This window comes from Mauremys mutica, chromosome 6 (genome assembly GCF_020497125.1).
Source record: "Mauremys mutica isolate MM-2020 ecotype Southern chromosome 6, ASM2049712v1, whole genome shotgun sequence".
Taxonomy (NCBI): Eukaryota; Metazoa; Chordata; order Testudines; family Geoemydidae; genus Mauremys; species Mauremys mutica.
In genome coordinates this window covers 57,547,634-57,574,626 of record NC_059077.1, presented here as the reverse complement: position 1 = coordinate 57,574,626, position 26,993 = coordinate 57,547,634, and the positions used below count along the sequence as shown (strand labels likewise).

Sequence of the window (26,993 nt, the reverse complement as noted above, 5' to 3'; positions counted from 1 at the left end):
TCCAGCATATCACAGATTACCACAGAAGCAACAGGAACATCTGAATACTCTGATGGTGGAAGAACACCTGACCACCAGGACCTCCTTGTAAGCCACCCTTGCCACCTCTGATACAGAGGACCATCCACTATTGCTCTGAGATGTGCTTCCTGCCTCTAGGTATCTGTGATCCTGTGGGAAGTCCAAATTGCTGTAGAGGACGTCCCATTTGAAGGAACTACCATATGCACTAGTATTACAGGCAAAGCGCTCTACACTTTTAAGAACACTAGGGTGACACTTTAGTCACGGGATCTGTGACGGTGCCCCCCATAAGGCTTTATGGCAGGGGTAGGCAACCTATGGCACGTGTGCCGAAGGCGGCACGCAAGCTGATTTTCAGTGGCACTCACGCTGCCCGGGTCCTGGCCACCAGTTCGGGAGCTCTGCATTTTAATTTAATTTTAAATTAAGTTTCTTAAACATTTTAAAAACCTTATTTACTTTACATACAAAAATAGTTTAGGTATATATTATAGACTTATAGAAAGAGACCTTCTAAAAATGTTAAAATGTATTACTGGCACGCAGAACCTTAAATTAGAGTGAATAAATGAAGACTCGGCACACCACTGCTGAAAGGTTGCCGACCCTTGTTTTATGGAAATATGGTTATGAATGTATATATGATATAACTGGAATATGTTTCATGCTACAAATGTCATATAACATATCTATGTAAAGGTTATCATCTACTGAATACATTCCTCCTGTTTGTATGCATGTATCATTTTTGTACTTGAAGTTAGGAGTATTGGCTGTATACTTGCTTGATTTCTATTGAGAAAGGAATGTGCAAATTAAATGCCCAATCAAGAACCACTTAAGACAACAATGACCTCTAAGACACCAATCCACATCGAAGCTTTCCCGGGAATGTGGCTTGGCTGGTAAGAAACTCAGTCATGCATGGATATGTGACTTTCCTATGTGACTCCAAAACTCCATCTTGGAGCTGGACTTTGCATAGGAGAGAGGAGGGGGTCTCCCCTCCCCACAAGGGAAAGTCTATTAAAGCCTGTGGGAGACCCCTCCATTTTGTCTTCAGCTGGCAAAAAAGATAGCTTCTCCACCCCCAAGGATACCTGAAAGAAACTGGAACAAAGAACAGTAACTACAGGAGGGTGTGAGTGATTGCTGGACCCAGACTAGGAGACTAGTCTGTAAAAGGAAGCTTACTGGAACTGGGGAGGCTTTATCTGTATTCAGTTTTCTTAGACATAGACTTGCGTGTTCTATTTTATTTTACTTGGTAATTCACTTTGGTCTGTCTGTTACTACTTGGAACCACTTAAATCCTACTTTCTGTATTTAATAAAATCAGTTTTTAGTTATTAATTAACCCAGAGTATGTATTAATACCTGTGAGTGGGCAAACAGCTGTGCATATCTCTCTATCAGTGTTACAGAGTGTGAACAAAATGGATTTTTGGGCGGTTTAGACCCCATTGGGAGTTGGGCATCTGAGTGTTAAAGACAGGAACACTTCTGTAAATTGCTTTCAGTTAAGTCTGTAGCATTGGGGCACGTGGTTCAGACCCTGGGTCTGTGTTAGAACAGACTGGCATGTCTGGTTCAGCAAGACAGGGTGCTGGATTCCCAGGCTGGCAGGGAAATCAGGGGCAGAATTAGTCTTGGCACATCAGTTGGCAGTTCCCAAGGAGGGTTCCTGTGATCCAACCCGTCACAGGATCTGTATGTTTCTTCATCATAGCGAAAATGAGCTTCTGAGACAGCAACCCTCCTTCAAGCCCCAGACCTCCACCACAGACATTGTTCAAATTCAGGGAGCAAACAAGTGCCCCTATCACAAATAGAAGTGCTTGTGAGTTACCCAACCCCACCAGCTCTGAATTTTAAAATATATTTTCTTTTTTAAAAGACTTGGGATATTAAATAAAAAAGCCAACATTAATGCATTTTTAAAAATTGAAATACTAGGCACTCAAAAGCCAGGAAATTCCATATTATTCCATACCACTAACTCTGCCAAACTGCATATAGTCTACTATATACCATCAGAACAGGAAGAAAAGGTGGATGAGGCATTTCATATAACAGTATGAACAAATAACAAAAATATTCAGAACACAAGACCTGGTAGTAATGGGGGACTTTAAGTACCTAGTTGTATGGCAAAACACAAAATTTCCAGTAAGTTATTGGAATTTATTGGGGGAGTGTTTTAGTTTATAAAGTGCAGGAAGTAACCGGGGGACAGCAATTTTAGACTTGATTCTTACCAACAAGGAGGAGTTGGTAGCAAATCTGAAGGTTGAAGGCAATTTGGGTGACAGTGATCATGAAAGAATAATTTATATGGTCCTAAGGAAAGGAAGGAGTGAGAACAACAGAATAAGGACAATGCACTTAAAAAGAAGCAGACTTTAACAAACTCAGAGAATTAATAGTCAAGGTCCTAAGGGAAGAAAATCTAAGGGAAAAAGGAGTTCAGGAGAGCTGGCAGTTTCTCAAGGAGACAATATTAAAGGCACAACTGCAAACTATCTAGATGCAAAGGAAAGCTAGAAATAATAGTAAGAGGCTAATATGGCTCCATCAGGAGCCCTTTAATTACCTGAAAATCCAAACTGGAAACATGGACAAAGAATAACACAAGCATGTAGGGAAAAAATCAGAAAGGCTAAGCACAAAATGAGTTATACCTAGCAAGAGATATAAAAGGCAATTTAAAAAGAGGTTCTTTAAATATGTTAAGAATAACGGAAAGATGAAAGAAAGTGTATGCCCTCTACTTAGTGGGGAAGGAAAGCTAATAACTGATGATATCAAGAAGGAAGAGGTGTTTGATGCCTATTTTGCTTCAGTCTTCACTAAAACGGTTAATTTTGACCAGATGTTCAACACAGTATTAGCAACAAAGGGGAAGGAAAGTAAGCCAGAATAGGAAATGAATAGGTGAAAAGATATTTACATAAGATAAATGTATTCAGGTTGGTCAGGGCCTGATGAAATTCGTGCTAGGCTACTTAAGGAACTAGGTGAAGCAATCTTGGAACTGTCAGTAATTATCTCTGAGAAATCATGGAGGACAGGTAAAGTCTGAGAGGATTGGAGAATGGCACACATTGTATCTGTCTTTAAAAAGGGGAACAAAGAGGACCCAGGGAATTATAGACCACTCAGCCTAACTTAGATGCCTGGAAAGATAATGGAACACATTACTAGCAAACAATTTGTAAGCACCTAGAGGATAGTAGGGTTATAAGGAATAGACAGCTCTCATCCTTGATGTCAAAAACAAAATTTACCAACCCAACCTAATTTCCTTCTTTGATGGGATTACAGGCCTAGTGGATGGGAGTAAGGAGGCGGGAAGCAGCAGATGTGATATATCTTGATTTTGACCCAAGCCCACATGACATTCTCCTAAGCAAATGAGGGAAATGCAGTCTAGGTGCACAACTAGTTGACAGACCATACTCAGAGTAGATATCAATGGTTCACTGTCAGATGGAGAGGGCATATCTAGTGGGGTCCTACAGGAGTCTGTCCTGGGTTCGATGCTATTCAATATTTTCATTAATGACTTGGATAATGGAGTGGAGAGTATAGTTATAAAATTTGCAGTTGACACCAAGCTGGAAGGGGTTGCATGCACTTTAGAGGAGCGGGTTACAATTCAAATGACCTGGACAAATTCAAGAATTGGTCTCAATTCAGCAAGATGAAATGCAATAAAAATAAGTGCAAAGTATTTCATTTAGGAAGGAAAAACCAAATGCACAACTACAAAATGGGGAAAAACTGGTGAGGTGGTAGTACTGCTGAAAAGGATCTAGATCACAAACTGAACATGAGTCTACAATGTGATGCAGTTGTAAAAAAAGCTAATATCATTCTTGGCTGTATTAACAGGAGTGTCGTATGTAAATCACATGAAATCATGTTCCCACTTTATTCGGAACTGGTGAAGCCTCAACTAGAGTAGTGTGCCCAATTCTGGGCACCACACTTTAGAAAAGCTGTGGACAAATTGGAGAGAATCCAGAGGAGAGCAACAAAATGATAAAAGGTTTAGAAAACCTGGCCTATGATGGAGATTTAAAAAAAAAAAAGTCTGGACATTGTAGAGAGATGTTTATGAAAGATTTGTGATTTGGAGACACTCCCTCATACGGAACAGTGTTCTGAGTGTGGGAATTTGGAGATGTGCTCTGGAAGCAGGGGTTGGGAACACCACTTGGCTGTGTGCAGCAGCAAACTACAGAAGCTCTCCAGTTTGTTTTATTAAAAGGTTTTATTTCTTTCTCATTCACTGGTTTGTTATTTAATCAACCCCAAGATCATTACATGATGTCAGAAGTACTGAATGAGAAGGAAACTGTAGTCATTTTGAAGTTAACTTCTGAGTTTGCGACTGAAAGTAGAGACAAAGGGAGGCACCAGAGAAGCAGGTGGGGCACCAGACACAGAGGCTTTGCATGTATTTGGTAAGCACAATAGTAGCTTGACTATCTTAAGAAGGGAAAAAAGCCAAGAATGGATGAGTTTCAACCTCTGTCCCATCTGCAATTGTCAGGCAATGTTGCAGAGAACTGGAAAGAATTGACAGATTTGAATTGTATTTAGCAGCTATGGGGCAGAGGTGAGAAACTCAGTCTGGTAAAATTGATGCTCCCACTACAAGATCATATTGAACCTGGCTATGAAGCATTCTTTCAGGAATATCATGACTTGTTTCAGGGGTTGTGTTGCTTGAAGGTCCAGATAAACAAGTAGGTCCCTCTAGTTATCCATCCATGTAAAAAGGTGCCATTTTCACTCTGTGATAAACTCAAGGCTGAGCTTGCAAGGATGGAATCAGTGCAATTAATACAAAAAATTGAGGAGCCAACAGAATGGGTGAACTCCCTAGTCATTGTGGAGAAAAGTAATGGCCAGCTACGCATATGCTTAGATCCCAGACAGGGGCGGCTCTGTTTTTTGCCACCCCAAGCACGGCAGTCAGCGAGCCTTCGGCAGTGTTTCTGCGGGAGGTCCGTCGGTCACGCAGATTTGGCGGTTCTCAACCTGACTATGGGACCGGCAGACCTCCCGCACAAACTCCGCCGAAGGCTCCCTGACTTCCGCCCTCATGACGACCAGCCACTGTCCCCCCCGGCTTGCTGCCCCAGGCATGTGCTTGCTGCGCTGGTGCCTGGAGCCACCCTTGATCCCAGAGACTTCAACAAGGCTATAAAAAGAGAATGTTTCAAACTACCAACCAGAGAACAGATTATGGCTCAAACTAAACAAGGAGACATGTTTTAGGGGTTACAGAACTGACTTTTGTTGGGGACATTATTTCCAATAAAGGTGTAAAACCTGATAAAAAGAAGATTTCAGCCATTGAAATGATGCCACATCCCCAGTCAAAGAAAGCTGTCCAATGGTTCCTGGGAATGGTTAATCTATCTACCAAAGCAGCAACTTTGAGAAAACTCCTAGAGAATAAAAATGGATGATATTGGGATGAATCATGGGAAGGTTTAAAACAACAACTGATACAAGAACCAGTCTTGAAGTTTTATGCCCCAGGAAGGCCTATTAAAATCTCAGCAGATGCTTCACAGTCTGGGTTAGGTGCAGTGATTTTAGAGAAGCATGAGCGTGGTTGGTAACCAGTGGCATATGCATGATACATCCAAATCACTGACTGAGGCAGAAAACAGATGCCGGCAGATTTAAAAGGAGTTTTTGGGAATATTGTTTGCCTGTGAGAGACTCAGTCAGTATATTTATGGATAGACAGTGGAAGTTGAAATGTCCCACAAGCCCCTAATAGTGTTATTTAACAAATGATAAAGCTGAAAAAGTATGATTTGGTTGTGACCTACATGCCTGGTAAATTTCATATTTCAGCAGATGCACTTTCCAGAGAAGTGGCTCCCACAAAACTAGGGAAGACTTCAGAGATAGAGATGCAAGCCTATGTAGGTCTGATTGTCAAGTCAATTCCTATAGCTAACAGGAAATTGCAACAAATAAGAGAGGAAACGAAGAAAGATGAATCATTTGGAATCCTTAAAGAAGTGATAATTAAAGGCTGGCCTGAAGAAATAAACAGTTGCTATCCAAGTATAAGAGAGTATTGGACTGCAGACATGAACTTACTGTGATGGACTGGGTGATTTTCAATGGCAGTAGGGTGGTAATTCCAATGAGCCTCTGAAAAGGAATGCTTCAGAAGATCCACAAGGGTCATTTAGGAATTGAGAAGTGCAAACAATGAGCACGAGAGGTGCTATGTTGACCATGGATCAATCACATCATTAATGTGGTAGGAAACTGCTTTTCCTGCTTGAAATACAAGCCATGCCACCAAGCAGAGCCACTGAGACCTCATCCACTTCCATTAAGGCCTTATGGGAAGGTAGGCACTGACTTATTTACCTGGCAATCAAAGGTTTATTTAATAGACACAGATTATTCTTCTCCGTATCCAGAAATTAGCACACTGCACAGTACTAATAGTAAGTCAGTGACAGCTGGCAGGAAGGGACTCTTCTCCAGACATGGAATTCCAGATGAAGTCTTCAGCGATAATAGGCCGCAATTTTCCAGTGCCAATTTTCCAATTTGCCATATATTGGGACTTTCATCACAAAACATTAAGTCCAAATTACCCCCAATCAAATGGACTTGTGGAAAGGTCTATACGGACAATAAAGAACCTTATGAAAAAGACTTTTGACAGTGGAGGGTGATTTATACAAATCTTCATTAATTTTACCAAAGTACACCGCTGGAGTATGGCTTTTCTCCAGCTCAGCTGTTAATAGGAAGAAGGATCGGATCTAATTTACCAATTACTGATAACCTGCTGAAATCTCATAACAATGCACCCATACGGAAGATTAAAGAAAATCAGAAATATTATTTTGACAAAGGGCCCATGATCTCACATCTCTTAACACACCTCTAATATTTGGGGCCAATTAGGTACTATTAAAGAACAGCTGCATCCAATGTCTTGTGTAGTCCAGACAGACCGGGGGACACATTTCAACGTAATCAAAGGGATGTATGAGTAATTCTAGAAAGTTCCAACACATTGACAACTGAGGTGGACTTTGGCATTTTCCATCTGACTGATCCTTTATCATCAACACACACGGGAGAAACTGTCAAGGAACAAGAGAACAACTCAGACTCTAATGAAAGACTGATACTGAGAAGATCAGAGTGGGACATTGAACATCCTGAAAGACTCAGAGACTTGCTAACCTGCCTGGAGAAAGGGATATTTGAGGAAAGTGAATGGTAAAGACTCACTCAAGAGTGATGTTCTGGAACCTCTCCTCTCTAGGTAGTTGACCCATTGGGTTTATGGAAATGTACTAGATGGGTTGAGAATGTAATGTATGTGTTGTTAGCTGTTGTGTGTGTGTGTAAAATATATATATGAGTTAATTCATTTTTTTAAGAGGGAAGATGTAGAGATATGTTTATGAAAGATTGTGATTTGCAGATGCTCTCTCATAAGGCACGATATTGTGAGTGTGGGAATTTGGAGATGTGCCCTGGAGATGGGTTGGGAACACCACGTGGCTGTGTGCAGCAACTCACTTCAGAAACTCTCCAGTTTGTTTTATTAAAGTTATATTCCTTTCTCATTCACTGGTTTGTTATTTAATGAACCCCAAGGTTGTTACAGACATGTTTAGTCTTGAGGAAAAAAGTCTTGAGGTGAGACCTGATAGGTCTTCAAATATGTTTAGAGGACTGTGATCAATTGTTCTCATTGTCCACTGAAGGCTGAATAAGTAAAAAGTTTAATCTGCAAGAAGGGAGATTTAGAGATAAGGGAGATATGAGGCTTCCAGGGGAAGTTGTGGAATCCCTAGCACTGGAGGTTTAAGAAAAGGTTGGACAAACATCTGTCAGGGATGGTCTATGTTTACTTGATCCTGCCTCAGCACAGAGAGCTGGACTCAGTGGCTTCTCAAAGTCCCTTTTAGCCCTACATTTCTATGATTCTATATGGATAATATTTTCTATGTCTGTTTTCCTTTTAAATAAGAATTTTAAGGTAATATTTATTAAAGGGTGCTGTCAACTTGAACTCTTTGAGATAGATTAAACAGCATGTCATTAATTTGTTTTTATTAAATTCTTTAAAAATTTATAAGAGTTTTTATAGCTTCCCTACTGATGTTTATAAAGGATATTTCAGCAATAGCATTAGCACTTAAGTAAGACCTTCCAGCTTCTAAACGCCTCACTGGAACCAGCAGTGGCATTCTAAGGAACGAAGAACCCCACCTACTCTTACCCTCTCTCAGGCTTTTGTTCATCCCTGCTCCCATGCAAGGATCTGATGAGGGAAAGAAGTAGCGTGGTTGAAAATTTTCATTCAAAATGTTTTTAATGTAAAATGTGATTTGTGACTAAACAGTTTTCCATAAAGTGTCTAATTTCCGTGACAAATTATTTTTTTATTGAAAAAACTAATGCCTGTAAACTGAAATATTTTGGACAAAACCCCAAATATTTCAATAGAATATGCCCCTACAGTGCCTCATCGGAGTTGTAGTTTGATTTCCTCATGTCCCTAGTCTCCTTTGTGGGCTGGGCTTTCCAGATAGACTACATCACCCATAATGTACTGCCTTGCCTCAGAAAGAGGAGAGACCGTAATGCACGATGAGAAATGTAGTTTCCTTAGTGAACGTAACCAATAGAAAAGAATGGGAGACTGAGGCACCCAAACTACAACTCCCATAAGGCACCATGATGGCATTTTCAAAACAAAATATTTCATTTTTGGCCACTATATTTCAGTTTTCATGTTTTGCCCCCAAAATTGAAATTTTCCTCAGAAAAAGTCCCCTATTTCTGACTATCTGTAGAAAGCAAGCAAGCAAGAAAAAGCTCCCATGGATCATCTCTCTGCTCCAGCCCCCAGGTAACAAACAATCCCTAGCCCTTCGTGTGATTCCTGAGAGGAAAGAGGATTCATCTGATGCGCACCCCTTGCTGCTGTTGCTCTATGCAAGGGGTCCTAGGAGCTTCAAAAAGAGAGACATACTCTGCGCCCCAGAACTCAGAAAGAGCAGTAGCTCTGCTGCTATGTTACTGGAAAGCACCCCCTTACAGGTCCTGACAAGGAGTGTGCATATACATTTTGCCCAGAGTGGTGGTGATAATCTATGACACATCAAGTGAAACTGGCTATCAAAATAAACATTGACTGGTTATGCACTGCTGTTGAATGTGTAGAATAAACCAGCTGAAGTAGAGAAATGTTTTCCAGTTGACTTCTTTTAGTTACAGTAATCTTAGATGTTGTGTGTAACTGTAGAATTGTGAATACAGCCATTTTGAATAGAGTTTTGATGTTCAGGTTGATGGTGTCCCTTTTAACATATACCAAAAATAGCAATTGATATGTGGAATAGCATGTTAATGTTGGAGGAGAAGAATATAACTTTTGGTATTGATATTTCAACTTTAACATTCCACAAAGGTTCTTTATTTGCATTTATAACACAGACAGACTAGTGGATGAATAGATCTGTATGTGTGTGTATACCAAAACTCATCAATTTCTCCTTTTTTTTCTGGCTAAGACTCTAAAATGACTAGTCTATTTTGGATTACAGTTGGATTACTGATATCATTAAGTCCTAGTGACTCTCTCTTACTGACCCTGTTGGCAGAATTTAAACTATTCAAATTAAAGACCATGTTTATAGTAATACTGTCCATGACAACATTGCTGTGTTGATCACTGGAGACATTTTTAAGGATACTTTAGGGTGTATGCTGCTTATTTTGGAGGAGGGGCATTGGGGGTGCAAAATAACTACACAGGAATATATAATACCAGATTTTAATACTAGAAGCAATCCAAATCATCATAAACCTGTTACCTTTAATTGTAAAGTAATGATCATTTGACGTTATATTAGATCGCTGCATACTTAATTACCAATATTCATTGTAGTAAAGAAGTATTTGTTCTTTATTGCAGCCAGAATTGTAACTTTATAGCACAGGAAGATGTATAGCATTTATACTGACCAGGGTAGTTTAAATCTTTTCCATATTCCTATTTCTCTCACTTCCTTCCACTGCTTGCTAGTCTTCATACAAAAATCCAAAATGAAAGATAAATGCCAAGCTCCGAAAGCTCTTTTACTCGGTTATAAAATTTTTCATTGTAAAATAATACATTTAATCTAATAAGTATATCAACTTTGGAGAGGTTAATTTTAACAGCTAAACAATATACAGTAAATGGGAGGGAGGGGAGGTATATCCTTGTAACAAATTTAATCTGTCCATGATAGCAGAGTGCCCATTTTATGGGGCCACATTTATTCTCATAATTGGCTATTTCCTGTCTTTAAATGCCTATTTATTCATGTCTGCCACCTGTCTCTCAGTTTATTGGCCCTGTGGTCACCACATTATCTTTCTCTTCAAAATCAGTTCACCTTTTTATGAAAAGAATTTGTGAAATGTTTAGCTTAGTCAGAGTGCCAGATAGAACATGGACCTGTCAGATTAAATAATTGCTTTTAAAACTACATTATAAAACGGCAAAACTATAAGTAGAATGTATCCATTTATTTTATCTGGATTTTATTTTCATAGATTGTTAATTTATTGCATAACTTTAAGAAAAAAAGTTATGGATATAAATAGTTGAAGTAATACTTTTAATGATTCCTATTCATTGTAATGTGTCAGTTCTATAAGTTTTCAGAATGAACATAATATGAAATTCATAGCTACATTCTAGGAAAGATTAAATATATGAAAATACACTAATATATTAAAAATACCAGACAGTTTTAATTACAAGAGGCCTAGAATATATATGTAGAATATTTATTGACTGTATTATTCTCTTTTAAGGCTTGATTAAGCATTTAGGTGCGGCCCTGTGTGAGTAGTGGTGCACAACTCTTTCCTTGCTTCTCTCTGGCTTTTAAGGATGAACCATATTTCAGTTGTGCCCAGACATTGTTGGCTGGCTCATGTAGAGGCTACTCCTGTCCACTTGCTCACAGTGGGAAGTATAGTGTGTGCAGCTCCTGCTCTGTCTCTTGTACCCAGAACCACCATAGGAGGTTTAATGCAGCCATTGGAGGGATTCCTCCTTCCCCTTACTCCCATGTCCAGCCATGTTATCTGCTGTCATAGTCAATCCCTTAATGAAGAATTTTTTTTTTTAAAAGCATGACTGGTATTAGTTTTAGTGTTCAAAGATTTAAAAAGGCACACTTAATTCTTTTATTTTATTTGTATATACGAGACCGACAAAAGCTTCCAATTTGGATCTGAATCTGGATTTCTAGCACCCTAATTTGGTGGTAGATTTTCTTTCTGACCCCTCTCTAGTGTATATATTTAAAATAAGTGTACAGTGCTTCTGCAATATAATGAGTTGAAGCTAAAAATAGGCAAGAGATATGGCTGAAACTGAAGATAAATCCTTCCACAGACTGGGAAGGAATTTCCACTTATTTATTTTTTGCATAGTGGAGTGCAGGTCTGCCCATATGGCTCTTGTTTGATCTTGTGAAGAAAGCTACTCACTGATTCAAAACGTTTGTTTTTAGGTGTCAGGTTGACCTGTCGGTCCTGAGTAGAGAACAAACTCACAAGCTGGAGTTGCAGCTGGAGGAAGGAGAAGGATGGTTGGTGCTGCTGGTCACCCTGACAGCATCAGCTGCCGTCAGTATCTCTGACCTCTCTGTCAACTCCTTGGAGGACCAGAAAGAGCGAGAGGAAATACTAAAGAGATATGTATGTAGCACCTATCTCTTATCCTTTTTAACATAATGTTGCAAATAATTAACTAACTACTATGAGAAAAAAATTCTGAACATATCTACTATGTAATCAATGGTGCTGATTTAAGCTAATAATTAGTACTAGTAGTAATTGACTTAAATATCTAGATAACATCATCAGAGTCCTAAAATTTACCTTTCTATAAATGTTGTGTACATGAATATTCAGCTACTGTATTTGACCACGTGTCATTTAAGTAGTTAATTTAACTACTTTATGTAATTTTGATTATTTTTGTTTCCAAGTGCAGTATAATTTAAGATGTTATTTAGCAGTTGTACTGTTTTTCAGAGAATCTTTACAACAGCAACTATTCATTTCAGCACCCATATCCTTTTCAAAGGTTTTGCAGTTCTTATACAGCATAGTAGAAAGCAAGATGACTTCTTATTTTTTGACTAAGTGTTAGAATTTTGAGCAGTGGTTTGTGTCATTAAAATAATGATATTAAACCATCTTTCCATTTCAGAATATTCTGAAACAAATTATTTTATTTCCCAGCATCCTCACATGGTGCAGAATCTGTGTAGTTTTATCAAAGCAACAGAGAGGGGAGCTCTTACTCCAGCAGTTATTAATACCTAAATCCCTAAAAGTAACTGCCTTTCTACATATGAAGAATTAAAAAAAAAAGCTATTTCCACTTAAAATTACAAAGCTTTTATTGTACAATGTTGCCAGGTGTTTAGAAGGCTTCTCTAGACACTCAGCCATTAAACCAAGCTCTGACTAACAAAGAGCCGCTTAATTTTTTTTTTTTTTTTTTAGATTTTAAAATATTCCTATTCCCTGACTGACATCCTTTCAATAACTGAATTTAATAAAGATGTACCTTATCAGGCTGTGCAGATAACATGAAGTGCTAGTACTAATGCTGTACAATATTCTTCAAACAGATTAGCAGGATGTGCGCTTCAGCAAATTTATTCTGGCTATCTCCACTGAATCAGCTGTCTGCTAATGCTTGTACAACTCATACACCAATAGTGTTATCATAAACACAGTTTAATAGAGGTGACTTAGCAAGGCTAAACATTATATTTTCTAACCCAGCTAAGAGCTAAGGTATTGTGCACCATATCTGAAAAATAATTACAATTATGACAATTATTTCAGATTTTGGTATCCACCAATACAGAGTCTGTTGTCAGAATAGATCTTTATAAATATAATGCATTCTGATAGATTAATTTTATAGTTACATATATTTTGATATCAAGTGTAAAAATACCATATTTTTGTGGATTATTGTGGTAGTATGATACAAGTTAAGTGATACTAATAGTTTTCATAGTTTAGCAGCAGTATAGAAAAATATTATTGCTTCATATTTTACATAGCTTTCTTAAATTTCTGTTTTGCTTCATAAATTAAACACATAGCATTATTTATGTGGTAAAAGAATGCTCAAATGATTTCTTATTCTGAAATGTTCTTACATACAAAATATCATTTTTCAAAATTTAAATGTTTTCCATATGCACAGTCTTGTGCATATGAAGCTTAAGCAAACAAATAAGCATTGATTGAAGGATGTATTTTATTTGATATGTGGTAGAAAAATGAGGTTTACAATTACATGTATTCTATATTTTAACATTGGAATGCCTGCTGAGAAATTGCAATACTTTGTTCACTAAAGTGACCCATAAATAGCAGCAGAAATAGAGGACAAAGACTTACAATACAGTATTTACAGAATTCAAATTTTCTTTCCTTAGCTGTCTGCTTATCTTCAGTCTTTGTGCCTGCCTTAAAGGACAGAGATTTAATAAAACAGTACTATGCAATTAGTGAGATACACTATATCATTTGGTGTCTTTATTTTAGGATTTTTTATTTTTTGCTTTCTAAAAGAATCTAGTTGCCATCTGAAATGTATTTTGTACCCATTCTTGCGGCCAAAAGCAGTCCATGAACTGACCCTGGCATCAGATCAAGTAGCCTTGGAAAATGACTCTATTACTGTCATTTAACCATTTGTAGCTGTACATCAGAGCCCTACAAATTAAACAGACATTACTGTTTGAACCGTTATTTTACCACAATTGTCTGAGAAGATTAATTCCTTTTGGGTTCGGGGGAGGAGTGCAGTAATGGGTACAGACCAAGAGAGATTGTATGACCTTTTCAGAACGGGTGTGCTGAACCCCTGGTCCCCCTTGTCACAGTTTAAAAACCAGAGGAGCTAGTTTAGAGAAGAAGTTGTTAGCATTCCATTTTTATTATGACATTTCACAGTCATCCGATTTAATGTCCCTTGACCGGATTGTCCACCGCGAGACGATGGGCTTGAAATGTTATTTAGAGCATTGATAAAAGGTGAGCGGTTCTAAGATGACAGCGAGTCATAAGGCTGGTGGTGTGACATTAATTTTCTCCATAACAGAGATGGAATAAGACGTCACGGTGACAAGCTGTCAATCAGTACTGGCCCCTCAGTGTATCTCGATGCCATAGGGTGGGGTATTGCTTCTCCCATAATAGAGCTGAACTGAGATGCTCTCCCTGACAGCTGCTGCAGCCATACAGAAAATATATTATACAGCCTTTCATTAAAAAAATAAAGAGGACTCATCTCCAGAGCATTTCAATCTTTTCCCATCTATTGAGGGCTGAAAGGATTCACAGCAAATCATAGATTCCTCTCCTATGGAAATTTCAGGCTTCAGAAACCATCCAGGTTTTGAGGCCTTCAACAATAATCATAAATAAGAAGACAGAATATCTTTTGATAAGCCATTACTTAAAGTTACATATTTAAAGTAATGTGTTAAAATAATTCATATTTCATAGAGTCCCTACAATAATATTGTACCATATGTCAGGGGCCCAGTCTGTCAGAATATGCAATAAATGACTCTAAATCAGCTGACTTGCTGAAACTAAAATTTCAAACAATAATTATTCTGCAGAGTCTGAAGATGGGTATCAGGTATTGAGAGTGAAATATAGCAATGTTGCCTTTTTGCAGAATGAGCTTCCCAATGTTGTATGTGTTTTGGGGGGTTTGGGAGGGTTTATTGTTTTTTGTTTGTTTTAGCCGCCATGAAACTTGGGTTAAGTAGCTTCAAAAAAAACATGGTGCAGAAACCATTTTGTAAATCTCTTCCCCTTTCCACACTGAATTAGAAGAGGGAAATTATTTGTGTTATGGTACCAGCCCTGATAAGAAGCTTCCAAAACTCGATCATTATTGTAATAAATGACAGACTGTGCCAACAAACATTTGAATTATAACATCACTATCTGTAGCACCACCTCCACCACCCTCAATTTGCAAGCACATAAATAGAGGGTGAAGTATATTTTGATTAAAGTTTGTCATCTGTCTATTTTAAACAGATTTCTGAAGATAAACAAATGTTTGAAAAGATTAAAACATAATCTTTGTGATAAACACTCTTCATATATGAAAAAAGTAAAGCATATGAGATTACATATAACGGCATTTCCTCAGCTCAGTATACCCTGGTCAAACCTTCACTGTAAACAATAAACAGTCAGATGGGACTTATAAAATTAATGTCAGAGTATGATTTGACTGTCAAAATTTTCTTATTAATAAAAGACAAGGATGCATTTTATACTCTTAACATTTTAATGGCTATGTTTGGTATGCATAAATAAAATATATTTTTCAAGCAGCCTAATATTTAAGATTATATGCAAACAGCACCTTTAACATGTAGAATAGCAATGTTAGTTTACTCACATCAAACTCTAATTTTCCATAATAGTCAGTTTTACCCATGTAATAGAATTCAAAATCCTTGACTCAGTGTCTCTGTTGATGCTTGCATGACCTACAAACCAAAACATTGTTATAAACATTCAGACATAAGTAAGAGGTTTCACATTCTTTATCTGTGTCACAATAATAGAATAAGGCCATGGGCATAAAACCTATTAGGCCTTAAAAAAAATGGCTCCAAGTGTTGTGTTGATGAGTGACTTTGTGCACAAATTATAATCTTTATGGCCAATATTTTCAAACACTTCTGAAAATCAGACCACATCCCTAGGTGTCTAAATCTGGACTTGGAAGCCTAATTTTAGTTTCCCAGTTTTGGAGATCCTGATTTAGATGTATAACATAAATGCTAGCAGTGTTCCTCTCAATTAACTGTGGGGTTAAAACTGCAACTGTGGAACTGGCCACTGCATTCAGGCTGTATAAAAAAATGTTTCTTGCCTATTGCACTCAGTTACTGTAATACCATGCTGTTACTTTGTTATTTAAAAACACAACAAAATACTGTTTCTAAATAGTTGTCTAACAGAGAATTCCAAAAAGATTGCTTATCATGAATAAAGGCTAATACCCTATTCCAATTTTTTCTTCTTCGTTTTATAAAATGTGTCTAAATTATACATAAACCTTGGTGGTGGGGAAAAGAGATTTATTATGAGAGTTCCTTGTAATGTACTGAGAGCCATCTTTCAGTCTCTTATTCTCTCTTTGCATGTGTCACTCCTGTTAAGCACAGTGGTAGTTGCATATATTCCTCAAGGGAAAAAAAAATTGGCCCTTAATCACACATGAAACTGTCTTGCACAAGCTATAACAAGGAAAGCATAAGTATGATTCTCATGTGCAAGAGGAGCTATTGTATATTGAACCATTTTTACTTTTTATATTTTGTTATTCTAAATAGAATATCAAAATTTAAAACGTTGTAGTTAATAGCTCAAATATCTAATATTAGGATAGTAATACAGTAGCATTAATTTCTTATTAATATATTTTATCCTGACATACTCTTCCATTTTTATCTTATAATGATTGGGGAATGGAATGAATTGAAACAGACTGATAACAGTAAGTTCCTATTGAAATTAAAAATTAAGAAGGCAATCATTTGAAACATAGCATTGTATTTAATGAATTTTGGATTGGGGAGGGAAAATCATTAACCTCTTTCCTCTCCACACAGCCCATAATAACTTTTTATTATTATTGTTTAGAGCACAATGAGGATGTTTCACAACATGAAGGATGTAGGATTTCTACAGGTGAAGGTCATCAGAGCAGAAGCATTGATGGCAGCTGATGTCACAGGCAAGGACTGATTCAGTTTCTGTGATAGTAGATAGAATAATTAAAGAGTCTTGGATTTGGTCATTTTTAAAAAATCAATCAGTTTCCACAAGGTGTGAAGTTTAAGGAAGGTAAGTGTGTCAGAATTTCATTGCCCAGTTTGCAAATAATCCCATCTTCTATTGCCAGAAAATCCCCAGACAAACAACCAAAACTTTTTATATGCTGGGCTATGAGCCCTTGTAATACCAGTGAATAGAATCCTATCTAGAGTATCTATGGGAAGGAAGAAATACACCTTTTCTCCATCAGAGGTCCTGCAAAGACATTTCATGAGCTACAAATGTAGGACTTTATTCTTTAATGGATACAAATATACAAAATTCTCAGAATCAAAACTGCAATGAATTAACAGTTCAAAATATGATAGGCTCAAATATTTCTCTAAAGCTGTCAACAAAATAATATTTTGGTACTGGCTAAAGAGCTTGCCACATTGTTTTTGTAGTTTAAAATAAAAAAATAAAACATCTTCCAAAGAAATAGTTTCCTGCAATCAGCACTACAAATGTAAATGACCCATTCTAGGTAAAAGACTGGACCTTGAATAACAGCTTCCAAAATAGTCAGAAGAAAATACATTTTTGAAATCATTCTGTTTTTAAATCTCCTTGTTTTGTCCTTGTACTAAAAATTAGCTGATTGGATAATTTTGCCTTCTGCTTTTTGGAAATTATTTAAGAATAATCATTGCAGTCATAGTAACCATTTTTCTTCAGAAATATGTTATCTCTTAAAAGTACACCCACCTACACACTGCACATGCTGAATGGAACAAGATGAAATTGTCCTCTTTCAGAGAGTAGCCATTGCGGCTGTAAGAATTCATGAATATGCTGACTAAATTAACCCAGTTGGTTTAGCTGCCACTTGGAAAGTTGAAGTACAAGTTCTGTCACAGGTATAAATATAGATATATGGTAGAGAATTCCTTTCTTAATAGTTCTGTGTAAATTAACATGAATATCAATAGTTTGTTATCTTAGATGATCTACAGGACAAAAAATTTATTGCTGAAGCAGGTCATCCAGTTGGTGGAACGCAAAATAACAGATTCTTTCTTTGGCAGAGATTGGAGAAACACTTCTAAAGGTTCCTCACTCTGCTTTGACCTTATAATCCAATATGGTCTGAACAGAGAGGGAGATTAAGTTATTCAGGGGAAATGGGATAATTCAGTCTTGTTCAGTCTTGAATTCTTCCTGATCAACATGTCATTTGTGCCAGTTGCAGAAGTTTTTGGAAATACATTTGATTCAATTAGAGATGTGCATAACTATTTTCAGACTCTGTACATTCAGAATGACTGTCGGTTAGCAAGTGGAAAGAATATTTGATATCCTCCCCATTTCTATGTGTCCTAAATATTTTGTCCACCAGGAATAGCCAGAACAATTATTTATATAATATAGGTGTTTGTAAAGAGCTATGTATTTCAAACTTTATACAAATTATTGCACCTTTTGAGGGAAAAAAAATGCCATCGGTTTGAAAAGCAACCAAAAGGTTTATTAAGAAATGCTGTAATTTACACCTGTTTTGTGTAATGTCCTTTAGAATTATGTGACTGATCTACCTTCAGATTAAATTTTGAATTTGAATAATGTATGTTTAGAAATAACTGATGATTTATTTGCTGATTGTTTGGACTTTAATTATTCATTGTATGTTCATCCCACGTATACCTCCAGTAAAGTGTCTTGTAAATAGCATTTAGGACTTATCCTCCAACTCTTACTTAAGTGAGTAATCCTTACTGATGTGAGTAGACCAGCTGACATCAACAACGCTACATATGTGATTAAGAATTGCTCATATGAATATGGATCAGGATGCTAATCTGCATTTTTATCTATAATAATACAAATAATAATAATACATCCTTTTTTTCTGATTTAATCTTATGGATTTTTCTCCTGAGTCTAATCAGCAACACAGACACTCCTGTACAGTACCTGTTTGATTTGCTCCCTTTCTGTAGACTGAAAATATCCCATTTCACTTACAGGCCTTTTTTAATATAAAGTAATAAGTCAAAATTCATTAGTTTAGGCTGAATAGTTAAAAAAATCATAATATTCCATCATTAAGCATATGCACAGAGTGGGAAAGATTTCTGTAATCTTTTAAGTAGTCATCAATCTTACTACAGTAAGAAAGAATTTTTTCCTTTCAAAATGTAAAATTTTTCTTTTGTTACTATACATTCATTGAGAAGCACTGTAATACTGTATTAACTCTGTGTGAATAAAGAGCAATTGAGAGTCCCATTGAATGAGGGAGTAAAAAGCACAAATTACTTTTTAATGAAACCCTCAATTCTTTTCCTTTCCACAAAAAGCCCATAGCCTTGTTCAGCTGAATACTACTACAGTAGGTCACTTCAGTTAAGCCCCTAATAAACTGTTGATAGTAGAGGGTAGTTTTTTCTTTAGGCTCAATAGCCTAGTGTTGGACAGTGCACTTCAAATCATTAAGGTTAATACAGATTAAAAAAAGAGATTAACTGGGTGGTTAAGGCCTCCATTTACAACTCCCACACATACACATGCATTGAACAAGACACGAGAGTGGATTGAAATTTCAGTCAAGTTGTGGGCAGGCTTTCACAGCCTGAGAAACTGGGTGCTACAGTTTTGAAAATTGGTCACTGTTAAGTGTGCTATAACTAGGCTTGAGACGTATTGAAAAGTACTATTCGGTGAACCCATTTACAGGAACACACGAAAAGGGCATAATCCTCTGAGGTGTTGAGTGCTCAGCACTCCAGCTTGATTTCAATGGTAATGGAGAGTGCTGAGCATGTTGTAGGATTGGTCTCTAAAGGAACTGACCTACTGTAAGAATATACTTTCCTTGCACTGGACAAAAATACAGAGCAGTGTATCTCAAATGTGGTCATGGAATTCCTGCCTGAGCCTAAAAATATTAGGGCCTTCACCAATGTCAACTTTTATTAAGTTGGGAAATGTGGTGGAGCAAAGGGCTTTCACTGGGAAATTATTACAAAATAGATTTTTGGAATTCTAATTTGACCAAATGGAATAGAACAAAATACTCTGTTTGGTTTTTCTTTTCTGCCTTAGACATTTTCATTTAAATTCCCTACGGAACATTACCTATTCAGTGCTTGGGGGCGAGTTATTGCAGGGTTGCGATTGATTTTTCTCCCCCAAGTCCTCAACAAAAAAAGAAAAAGTTATCTCATCCCTTTCCCCCATTTTACCTTCAGCTAGCTTGTGATTCCCCAGAAAGGATCAAAGTCTCCTCGGAGAGGCAAGCCATTTGTGGTATATACAATTAAGTCCTTGTAAATGAAGGTATATACTGGCAATATAGTGAAAGGTAAAGCATAATGGAATCATCATGTAAGTTGATTTCTCAAATTAATATATTTTATGTGCACCTAACCCAAATATATTTCAGAAAGCAGTAGGCACTTTTTAAAATGAAATACAATATCAGTTAAAGCAATAGTCACGTAAATGGTATTCTCCTTTCTGCAACAAGGTTACATATATAGAAGGCTTAGCCCTCTGGAGTGAAAAACCTACTGGTTTAATAAGTTGGTGTTTGCTACTCCTTTATTAAGGTAGACATGTTAGTGCTTTTCTTTTGAAGAAAGCTGCCTTATTATCGATGGCAGATTATTTAAGGAAGAAAACAGAGGAAAAAGATATGCCCCCATTTTTATCAACTTCTCTGAGACTCTTATTATCTTAAGAAATAAGAGTTAGCAACTCATATTCATTAGTAGTGCTAAATCTAAGCCCCATTTGACAGCCTGCCTAGAAAACAGTTTGTTTTGCTGTCTGTGGGCTTTAATTAAGATGTGTTCAATTCCAGTCTCCTAGCTCCCCCCACCCCACTCGCTGTGACACAGACTGGTGATCAGACGCTTTCAGATGGTCCAGCCCATGACTTTGACCTTCTGCTCAGTCCAGCGTTCCCTGGGGAACCGTTCAGCTCATGAGGTCTGATTTCACACTTCCAGGATGCCTCGGCTCTCTTAACAATGACAGGGAGACAAAGCCCTTTAGAGCATGCCGCATGGGGACTTGTTTAAATTGGAAACTAGAGAGGAGTCAAGGAACAAGGTTATGGGCTACAGAATAGTGCTTTTAATAAAGAGCTCACAGCTCTGGTTCAGCTCAAAGAGGGCTACCTCTGTACAATTAATTGAGCCATTTATCTGGAGCATCTTAGACCTCTACTTTCTCACAGTATTATGTGATAAATATCAGCTAAGAGGCAAATGAGATATGCATGAAATGAATTTTTAACACTTTGATTACTGTGTCTCCAGACTTCATTAGAAGTAAATTTACTTGTATTTCTGACCTCATTATCAGTTGATTGTTAGTGTGTTTTAGGTTCTGAGATTTATAGATAGAGCTTGGTATAAAAGGTATATTTTATTAAAGCCTTTACAATAGTTGGATTTACTGTCATAGATAGCACTGAGCTTCTTCAGAGAACAGAAAGAAAATGCAGTTTGAGTGAACTATTTTTTATATTTTTTCAAACTTTTATATAAGACACTTAATCCTGTTCCCGGTAAATTCAATGTTTAAATTTTTGATTGAAAGTAGGATCAGAATCAAGATGATAAAATTTCAAGAATGTAGAGTGCAGATGGTCTTTTTTTAACTGTACATTTTTAAGGACATGTTTTAAAAAAAACCACATCATTTGAATTTATTCCTGAAATGTTTGCAAAATTTTGCAAATCAGATGTCAAATTTATGTGCACAAATGGTAATTCTGAGTACAGATATGGAAGGCTCTACACAAAAAATGGCTGGAGCAAATTTAATAACCCTTTGAGATCATGGCTCCAAATATAATTTGCACTATCTAGTAGCAGCATATCCAGTGTCTATATAAGTTTTTAAATTAGTCTTTATGAAAGTAACTACCAATCATGCAAAATATACAATATTGTAAGGTAAATAAAAACTTAAACTGACCCTAATATTTTATGTACTCAAAGGCTTTAGTTCACACTTGTAATTAACTGTCTTAACTTATGAAAGGAAAAACTTGTGAAAGGAAAAACCGAGTAACAAAACTATTTTCTGTTCCTTGATTGGATGAGCAGAGCTCTCAGAATCAGGTTTTTGGTGCAAATATTTGTGATTACTAACCTGAAATTTGCTTTATGCAAATATTCTGCAACATTTGTTTAAATGTGGTTGTTGAACTGAATGTCTTTGTCAGATATCCTGAATATTCATGACACTCAAACACATAATTAATCAATAACAATATCAATGTGAGGTAGATATTATCATCATTTCTGTTTTATAGATGGAAAACTAAGAAAGGTTAAGTGACTCAACTAAGGCCACAGACTGAGTCATTGTCAAAGCTGCCATTAAAACACAGGAGTCTCTTGGTCTTGTCCTGTGCTTAATCTATTAGCTAAGGCAGCCTCTCATAGATTTAGCTTCACAGATTTTAAGACCAGAAGGGACCATTATGGTTATCTAGTCTGACATCTGGTATAGCACAGACCATAAACACGCTGTTGAGCTATCGTTCCTTGTGGCCAGAGGTCATACTAGCTGCTCAGTTGCAGGCAGGTGGCTGGTAGGGAGCTTGCAGCAACCTTTGTGACGTTAGAGGCCGCACCAATGGCACTGACCGCCACCGTCATAAACTGCCTCGCAGTTTTTCCAAAAATGAACAGACTTTTGGCAATGGGTTTCATAGATCACAATGGCCAGCCATGGGCAATTGCATGATGATTTGTGATATTTTCAAACAATAAATGACAAACGTTCAATTCTAGCAAATGAATTACATTCTGAGGAGAAGGCCTATGAACTTATTTTTGATAAGTGGAATTGAAATGACTTCTGACATTTCTAAGTCTTCAAAATAAAGTCGTCACTGTTGCAGGTCTCAAAGGAAAGGTCTGCTCAGGGCCAGGAGGAGGCAGGAAGGGAATGACTGTGAGTATAATATGAACAGTGCAAAAAATAATTCAGATTATGTTTATCTTGGGAACAGAACTGATATTCAATTTCTAGCCTAATTACAATCTAGCAAACTCTATACTAGAATTTGCTTGAGTAATATAAACTATCGTAGTTGTATATAGCTTTATGGTCTATTGGAGCCCACACAAATTTAGGTTCTAGGCTACATTCATTCCTGGTTTATGCTGGTACGTGGTCCTTCTTAGTTAAAAAAAAAAAAAAAAATTAAAAAATTGCCAAAGGAACAATGTAACCATGGTCTTGGAAAGAGGCATGGCCAGGACCACATGTTGATTCAGTGCATCCTTACTGTACCCATCTGTGTAGCTTAGTGGAGCTGGTGGGGGCGCTGCAAATGAATCTTCACTGGGCACAGTGGGCTTTTTGGGGCATATAGAGGTGCATTGTACACTTCTTGTGTCTCCTGAAATGAATTTAGCTCTGTGAAGGTTAGCAGCTCTAGGGAGAAAATAGATCAATGGCAGCTCTGATTAAGAACATACAAATTACCCTTTTGGAGAGACCACCCGTCCTTTAAGTCTGTTATGCTCTGCTCTCTCCAACAGTTATTAACAATGGATTTTTAAGAGAAATATGAAAAAAAGAAATACAAAAAACATGATGCACGTAATTCTATAAAGGAAACATTCTACCTGATCCTAGTTGGAAGTCATCTTATTTCCTGTAGTATGAATATTGGTGACTGTCATTTTAATCCAAATGAATGTATCTGCAAATGCTAGTCATACTCATTTGAAGTCTCACTTTTTTAAATTTCTAATCTATTTAACCCAATAATATTATGCAGGAGAGAGTTCTATACATTAATATTTTCACATTGCTTATAATTAATACCACTTTATAATGAAAATGTTTTTGCATGTAACCTATGTAAAATATAGCCAGTGAGAAATTTAAATCAAGGGCCAAATTCGATGGCCTTTAATCAGGGAAAACTCCCATATATTACTTTGCATTGCTAAAGTGGTTGGGATTAAAGAAAAGGGGAATCAAGAGCATTGAAATACAGTAGCTAAATCCATTCCATCCTCTTAAATGCCTTTTTCATCATTGGCCCATGAAGTTAAACAGAAAAGGCCAAAAGTACAGTGCACCAGATGAGAAAACTGAGATGAAATCTAAAATTGTGTGATTCTTTAAAATATTTTCTATTACATACCTTTTTCTTCTTTTGGGGGATTATTATTGGACAGTTTTGTGGAAGAAGTGCATTTTTAAAGGAGGATTTGAGGTAGTCAAAATAGGTAGGTTAGTAGATCCCAAGTTGTCATATAAGATTCAGTGGGAGCATTATGGACCTTTTCCAAAGCCCACTGAAGTCAGTGAGAAAAAGACTGCAATTGACTTCAATTGGTTTTGAATTAGGCCCTAATATAATGAGAGGATAAAAAAGAGGATGAGAATAGAGACTTTGGAAAAGTGTCACCAGTGGTTTCATTGTTATTGTTCATTCAGATACCATATAGGGAGGCAAAGATTACTGAATGGTATGTTGGCTATTTCCTGCTAATATTTAAAATGTGTAGATGAGAAGACATTAGTATGGGTGAGCATATCTTGAAAAATGATTGCCCATGTTTGGCTTTTTAGCATCATAGAGTTTAAAGCCAGAAGGGAACACTCGATTGTCTAATTGGTCTTTCTGTATGTCACAGACCATCAACAACCTTCAGCACCCACACACTAACCCAATACTATAATTCTTATAGTTTATTCTTATTGTATCTTAATTATCTGTGCAGTGCCTTAGTGACTTGGCAGGGTTGGAAAGAGAGTACAAAAATGCAACTACATTGCTTGAAGAATTACCTGAAATAAAAGGAGATTTGCCCTGAAATAAAGAATTTTCACTTGGAAGAAGAGATGCTAAGAATAAAAGGTTTCCTCTGGCTTCTGAACCCTACAACAGGTTTGGAGCTTTGGTGGAAGGGATAGGTTAGGGCCACGTGACTTGCTCAGGAGAACAAGGGGCTGAGGCAGTTGAGAGTTCTATCACTGCGGCTAACGTTAATTTGATGTTGCTTTGTGTAAGGCATTTAGATGCCATGAAGGAGCCACCAATTAATGTGCCTGTGTTTTGAAGACAAGATAGAAAAAATAGATGATGTCCAGGAAGGAAACAAGATGAGTTAATGTGTCAGTTAGGCTCTTCATACTACAGAATCAGAGAAGGAAAAATGTGTTAGCAGGAATTATTAAAAATACTTCTGGAAAAATCTGATTTGGAACAGTGTCCCCTGGGTTAGGAGTTTTCCCTTTTTATGGTCTGATTAGGGGAGACAGTACAACAAGGGTAAATTGTAAATTATCCAAGGAGATTCATTTGGAAAGGGAGGCAGGAAGCTGTTGCAAAAGTGGAAGTAAAAAGGGGAAGCATCCTGGGTTCAAATGGAAATTGGAATGTCACAAAAGTAATCATAGAAGCAAGTCAAGTTCTTGGGTTTTTTTAATTAATTTTATTGTGATGGTGCTGAGTGGAATTTATGAGCCTAGACTTCTAAGTGCCCCTTCCTCCTGATATAGTTATTGTTATTTATTAATATTTTGAGGCAGCCCAGAGGTCTTAACCTGGTCCAGTCCCCTTTGTGCTAAATACTTAAACAGACACATGGGAAATGATAGCCCTTTGGGAAAGGGACTACAGCATATAGTTATTTTGTCAGGAGTCCAGAGCCAGTGAGATGAAGGGTAAGATTCCTCTGGATTTGTCTTTGTGGTTGATGTCCATTTATTCAAGATGAGACATGTTGATTTCCAACTTGGAGTAAGGTTTGCTGTGCTTATACTTCCAGAGACCACACAATGGAAGATGATGTATGAGTTTCAATTTGGATGCTTCAAGGAGAAATGCTAATATGGAGAAGAGTAGCAAGGCCCCTCTGAACCTAGTGTCAGATCCTGCCTCTGCCTCAGTTTTTCTTCAGTTTCAGTCATTCACTAGTTCCTAGAATTCCTGATCCCCAGTGTCATCAGGTGGCTGCAGTGATCTAGCCCTGTAGCTCAAAACAAACACAAATCTTCCAGTGCTGCCCTTCTTCTGAGCTCAGCTTCTACCTCTTTGGGGCTTTAGTTGGTCCCTCCATCCACACCTTGTTTCCAGGGGTCGCTTCTCCTCCTCACCAAGTGGCAGCATATGGGGAGTCGCTATCCACTATGGGTTACCAGGGTTGGAACAATGAGGCTATTTGCCCTCTATAGTCCAAAACTGCCTTGTCATCTTCCTGGTGTCTCTTCCTGTATCCCCAGCCCTCCTGGCTGCTCTCTGTCTCTTTATAAAGAATCAGTTCCCAGGTCTCCTGTCCTTGGAGTCCCTCTCCCTTTGAGCCCCCATCCCACTCCTACCCCTCCCTCACTGAACCACAGGCTCCTCTTCTTCTCACCACAGGCCAACTCTTAGCCACTTGATCTTTTGTCACTTATTTCTTCTACCTGGGGCAAGCTAACACTGGCACAGATGTAGCCCAAAAGCCCCTTAAAGGGCCAGTTCACCTTGTGACAAGGTGCTTTGTCATACAGCTGCTTAACTCAGATATGAGGGCTTTAGTATATGGAAAAATATGCTCATGGACAAAGACTGATTAATCTTTGTCTTCCCATGTGAGATCCCTTCCCTCTTTTTAGAATAAGATGTTATTCCTTGATGGAGATGGCAATGGTGACAAAATTTCTTTTGGGGTAGTAAAGAGTATATGGGATACCTCATGTAAAGTGTCATGATATTCCCTTATGTCCTAAAGCTAGGTCAACATTATTCCTTCATTTGTTTCAGGTAAACTGAAAAAAGTTGAACTTATGCGTACTGGGGGGTTGTTTTCTTTCCAATAATGATGGAGAAATTAGATTCAGTCTAGAGGAGTAGGAGCATGTGAACAAATGTCCACCATGATTCTTGTCACTTATTATTTGGCCTTCTTGACTGGACTGGTATTAATATAACTTAGTAAGAAGAGAGTTATGGAAAAAAGTGATACATCAAAGTATTCAGTAAATAAGTGTTGTCATAATTTCATTTTTGTAATTAATTTATTGTATCAGAT

General features: G+C 37.3%; 1 protein-coding gene across 6 annotated transcripts in view; it reads left to right on the top strand.

The window, feature by feature from the left end:
- The window catches only part of MCTP1 (multiple C2 and transmembrane domain containing 1), a 445,369-nt gene that overhangs the window by 263,457 nt on the left and 154,919 nt on the right, over positions 1 to 26,993 (top strand). For all 6 annotated transcript variants that reach the window (XM_045022335.1, XM_045022331.1, XM_045022332.1 and 3 more), the window contains 2 exons: positions 11,616 to 11,802; positions 16,819 to 16,912. In XM_045022335.1, coding sequence (XP_044878270.1) covers positions 11,616 to 11,802; positions 16,819 to 16,912 — 281 coding nt within the window. The remainder of the gene's footprint in view (positions 1 to 11,615; positions 11,803 to 16,818; positions 16,913 to 26,993) is intronic.